This window comes from Poecilia latipinna, unplaced genomic scaffold (assembly GCF_001443285.1).
Source record: "Poecilia latipinna isolate Pla-1442-1.1 unplaced genomic scaffold, P_latipinna-1.0 Scaffold3448, whole genome shotgun sequence".
Taxonomy (NCBI): Eukaryota; Metazoa; Chordata; class Actinopteri; order Cyprinodontiformes; family Poeciliidae; genus Poecilia; species Poecilia latipinna.
This window is the reverse complement of record NW_015116064.1, coordinates 35,614-40,770: the sequence shown is the minus strand read 5'-3', so window position 1 is coordinate 40,770 and position 5,157 is coordinate 35,614. Positions and strand designations below refer to the sequence as shown.

Here is a 5,157-nt window from a genome sequence, read left to right as displayed (position 1 = left end):
AAACCAAACCAGCTAAAAGCTACCCAAAGGTAAACAGCTGCTATGGCTTTGCATAAAACAGTACATGTAGTGGTTTTTGTTGGTTTGTGAGAGGTCTTAACATTTACATCTAGAAGGACAAGAAAATGATTAAATTCAATAATTTTTTCCCCCACCATGTTTACAGTCGAGGCTGAGAAGTTGGGAGCCACATTAGAGGGTCCATTCCAATCCTAGTTTGGAATTTCATTACAACTGGCATCAAACACGGTCGAGGGATTCACACTTTGCCTCCATGCTGAAACTTGGAGCCACTTGCATGTTCTTTGCACAGCTACAACAGAGCTGGCACGGTTTCTCATGCATGCGTCGCAGGTTTCATCTCATCGAGTTTCGTTCTCACTTACTTGGTTTTCTTTGGCAGTTGGAGAGAGCACACCATCCTGCTTCAGACTCCAAGCAAAACAGAAACTTTACAAGGGAGACATGATTGAGGAAAGTACAAATGGACTGAAACTAAATAACTTGATCACACAGATATTTGTTGACTGTCTGGTGACCAATTGGAGACCTCTTCCTCAAAATTATTCAGACAATGAAGCATCCTGATAGAATAAATGAAAATCAAGCCATCTTTTACCCTTTTTCAGTTAAAAAGTAGACAGATTGAGACCGTGTGACATTAAACCACATTTCAAACATACTGACATTAGACCGGTATGACATTAGTCTTTCAGAGCTTTTATTTAGACTTTAGCAGAGTTAACAGGACAAAGATATGTTGGAAAAACTCAAAAACAAAATAAAACCCAATACCCAAGAGATAGGCTAGAGATACAAGAAATCATACAATGAAATTCTTGGCCAAGTAAGATATGAACTGGTTTGACAGATCTACACCACTCAGTGATTACATCACTTCCTTTCTATGCCAAGGACATCAACCTTAGATTATATCCTAGAAGCACTGCTAGCAGACAAAGCCAATTCAGATTTGTGAGGCTAACAGGTGAATCCACTTCAACAATTTAATTTAAATATTCCTGGCCCAAACAAAGATATTAAAGCTGCACCCAAATTGAAAATTAAAACTGAAGTCACTCCACCACAGAATAAAGTCAACACTGAGTTAGCTGAGGGCCTTTGGCAAGCTAATCAGAAGTAGCAAACTTGATTCCTAATGATACTGGAGAACAAAAACAAGTAAAAAGCTACTTAATAAATAAAAAAACCTAAATATGCATATTAAAAAAAGTTAACTCTCCTCCAAATAAAAGGTAATACAGCCTCCAATTCAAACAACTGATCTAGCTTTAACTTCTGTTAGCGATGCGTTTGGATCGTCTCAGTCCAGCCACAGGCTGCTGCGATTGCAGTGGCGCCGTCTGTTCCCTTCTCCCTCTTACCTTTACCAGCTTCACTCGGTCTCCTTTCCCTACTTCAGATTTCTGTTTTGACACTTCTGATACTGACTGAGCCAGTTTAACACTCTTCTTATTGTTGGTGGATTTTGGTCTCGATTTACATGCAATTTCATTAACACTCGATTTAATAGCCTTCCTTTGCTGTTGCTGATATCTTCTTTCACCATTCGCAGCTTGTCGCTTTTCAGGATCCTCCTTCAGGTTTTCACCTTTGTTTGTCTACAGAAGAAAATACTGAATAAGCATTTTACAGCATTACAACTCAACTGAGAAACAAGCAATGCAAAAGCACTCACTTCCTGCTGGAGGAGGTCTGATTTCAGACCCGTCAATTCTCTCATCAGCTCCTGAATCTTCAACTGAAAGTCAGAATGGTTTACTAAAGCAGCTTAATGGAAAAGTTTTCTGAAGAATCAGGTTGCATGCAAAATAGTTACGTAAAGTGTTTTTTATTTTATACCCCAGCTCCCATCATTTAATAAAACCCTCAGTTTAAATCAGATTGAATTTATATTCAGTTTTTTAACATGTTGCTGTCCTCTAGATTCCTAGAGGTTGTTAATATCAGGTGTACAAGTTTTGCAAATTTAAATTTCAATGCAGAGTACATCAACTATGCGCAAACAGACATCCAACAGTGATACCACTGAGGGAGGTTTTGTGTCTCAGGATCAACATGTTCGTAATCAAAATTGTGCAAATCATCCACAGGGCAAAATACCTGGTTGAAGAATCTGGTAAGATAGTCAGTAACCACAGTGAAACATGTCCTGTAAGGCCACCAAGCAACAAGGAAGTCATTAAACAAAACACAGGACCAATTTGCAGTCCGAGTCCTCAGAGAGAAACATTTTCATTTGGGAGACATTTCCAGAACCGTTTGACTCTATTGCTCATCATTTCATCTGGATGACAAACAGGGATGCCAGTACAAGCCGAGCTGAAGGTCCTTCAAGTCAATTAAGTCAGTGGTGTATCCTAATTTACAAAGCTGTTTGGAAGATGCTTGGTTCTCATTTCTTGTCCTGTGGATAGCAGAATCCCTTCACTAGATCCATGTACCTCCCTGGACTTTGTTTGCTGCAAAAAAAAAAAGGACGATGCAGGTCTCTGAGATCTGCTAGGTAAAAATACAATGGCCACTCATTGTTTTAATCTGTAGAGGTGTAAGAGTACATTAGAGGCACACTATGCTAACCATGTAAACCTCTACTACTGAAAGGGAGCAACAACCCAGTTAAAAGGCACTTCTTACCTCCTCATTGGCAACTTGCATTTCAAGATGGCCTCTCTCTTCAGCTTTTTTCTTGCATCTTAAACATCACCAAATAATTTTCAATGCAAATCTCATTGTAAACATTTTAAGAGGCATTTCCTTGAAGGCATTACGTTTCTGCAGCAGTTGCCTCCATCATTGCAATGACCTTCTTTTTTTGGTCAGTTAATCTTTGGATTTCCTCCATTTTGACGACAGCCAGAAGTGACTTTGTATCCAGATGTGTGAAGTCAGAAGGTGAGGTCTCTCTCAGGACCAGTTTGGCCCAGTTGGCCAGAAAGTCACTTGAAGGAATCTGAAGGGGAAAATATGGGAATTTATTCTTCAACGTGGACAAGGACTGGTTATGTTAGAGCTCCAACTTGTCCCTCTAGAAGCTTACTTTCTAGTCGATGCATTTTAAAAATTAATGTCACAATTGAAATGTGTTAAATGCCTCAATTTTGGACATTTTAGCAACATTCTTGTAGAATCCATTGCACACGGTAATCCAGAAAACCTTACCAGGCTGAGGGTGACCTGCGCCGTCGCCCTAGACACAAGTGCAAGCTCCAACAGCTTCACATCTATTTTCAGCAGGGCCTGAATCTCTGCCAATTCTTCCTGTGGACAGTTTCACTCTTCATGAGGACAGTTCACCTGTAACAGACATCTGCCAGAGACCAAAACTACCTGCAGCTTTTTTACATATTCATCCTCTGCCTTTTTCTTGATGAAATTTAGGTCATCGGGAGTGAGATGATATCCCTTCATGCCCTTCAGCATCGTATAAGGGTTCTCTAGATTTAAACACAAAGAGGCAGTTATGATGAGACCGGCCACCTTAATGTCATTTATTCCAAGAGGCACAACCAAGAATCAAGTTACCCATTTTAAGACTGCTACAACCAAGCACCTCAATATCTCCATCTGCCTATGAAAAGAGAAGATTTGAATCAGTCATGACTGGTGAAATCATGACTGTAGAACAAGCAATGCACCTCTGCGTTGCTGTTTGGCATCACAGGTTCCATGTCCTCAAAATCCAAATGTTTCTTTACACTCGTCATAGGAGGAGTGCGGGGCAGGTGACGACCTGATGGGATGTGATTTGCACTGCTTAGCACAACTTCAAAGAGTGCCTCTTCCATTTTTTTCTGCTTTTGGGAAGGAACAAAAACAACACCATCACCACCCAACTCAAGCTCCAAGACTTTGGATAAATACAACAACATAAACCAAAGGTAAAACTTCACATTTCAAACTTACTGGTTCCTCTAATTGTTTGCTGAGAATTTCCACAAGCCACCATAAATAGCAGCATGACTGACTTTTTGTCAGTCAGCTATCACTCATGATTGCTTTCAGCTGATTCAGAGCGGCCTGCTCTTCTCTTTTTGACCACCAGATGGAGGCAGAGCACAGAAAAATGAGGTAGGAACAGTACTGTGACTGAAAGTGTGTATTTTACAAAGGTAAAACTAACAACATTGCACACACCATCAGCCATGACTTTTAAAGCCATTGAGGTCTTTTCCTGTATAAAGCCTAGAGACAGACGGCCCTTTATATGACCGCATGTTGATTTGAACATCATTAAAATCTGTCACACTTACAGGATTCTTTAACCTTCTTTGTGTCGCTGTTCTTACAATATTGAATATAATAGAAAATACCTTGTCGGTTTCAATCTTTATTGTTATTCCTATTACATTCTTTAAGAATGTAATAGGAATTTTAAAATTATGTTAAAGTTGCCATGGGAACAGCTTTCCAATGAAAATGGACTTTTCAGTGTGGCTTTTATGAATTTATGTATTTTTATTTATTTCAGGGAAAGACATTGTCAAGCAGTATCAATGGAAACAGAATCATCAACATGTTAACAATAAATTAAATAAATATCATTAAAGAAAAAAACAACAACAACAGTTCCACACATTAGTGGACATTTTCACACTCAAAGAGGAGGATGTATTTATTCTAGCTAATACAGTTCTAGAATTACTATTATTTTCATTTTTCAGTATATGATGAAATCGAGCTGTTAGCATTTCATCACAGTCCTACAGCAACAGTCTTTAGCAGAGACCTCTTTGGGTTTGTTGCAGACCTGACTGCTACAAGAGATACTTCACACAGCATCACAAACAAATCAGAAATCTTGGATGATAAAGGAGTCATTTTTATTTGTTGTTAGTTCAGGGCCCTGTGATGGACTCGTGACCTGTCCAGGCTGAATCCTGCCTCTCATCTGATGACTACTGGAGATGGGCAACAATAGCCACCCTGCAAGGATCAGTGTGTTCAGATTATGGATGGAAAGCTTTTAAGGTAGTTTGCCTCCCTTAAGTCCACACTTTAAACAACTTAATAGTTAATACCAACATCAACTGATTCTATTGATGACTATTTTTTTCTACTTATAACATATACAGGCAAAAAAGACACCAAGAATTTCTTTTTCACCCCAGGCATCCGGTCCCAATCATCACAAGT

At 39.2% G+C, this 5,157-nt stretch overlaps 1 protein-coding gene across 4 annotated transcripts; it reads right to left on the bottom strand.

Moving 5' to 3' along the window:
* Positions 1-704: 704 nt before the first annotated feature.
* On the bottom strand, positions 705-4,034 carry LOC106941001 (uncharacterized). 4 transcript variants are annotated; one of them, XM_015023904.1, is made up of 9 exons: positions 3,928-4,034; positions 3,660-3,818; positions 3,547-3,592; positions 3,367-3,458; positions 3,184-3,282; positions 2,793-2,974; positions 2,659-2,716; positions 1,700-1,762; positions 705-1,622 (listed from the first exon to the last, which is right to left on the bottom strand). In XM_015023904.1, exons 2-9 carry the CDS (start codon positions 3,807-3,809, stop codon positions 1,293-1,295), a joined length of 1,020 nt encoding a protein of 339 aa, XP_014879390.1. In that variant the 5' UTR covers positions 3,810-3,818; positions 3,928-4,034; the 3' UTR covers positions 705-1,292. The 4 variants fall into 4 exon arrangements, with proteins under 4 accessions (XP_014879390.1, XP_014879388.1, XP_014879389.1 ...); XM_015023902.1 differs by having other exon boundaries at positions 3,352-3,458; positions 3,928-4,033; XM_015023903.1 differs by having other exon boundaries at positions 3,352-3,458; positions 3,660-3,815; positions 3,928-4,032.
* Between the last annotated feature and the right edge of the window lie 1,123 nt (positions 4,035-5,157).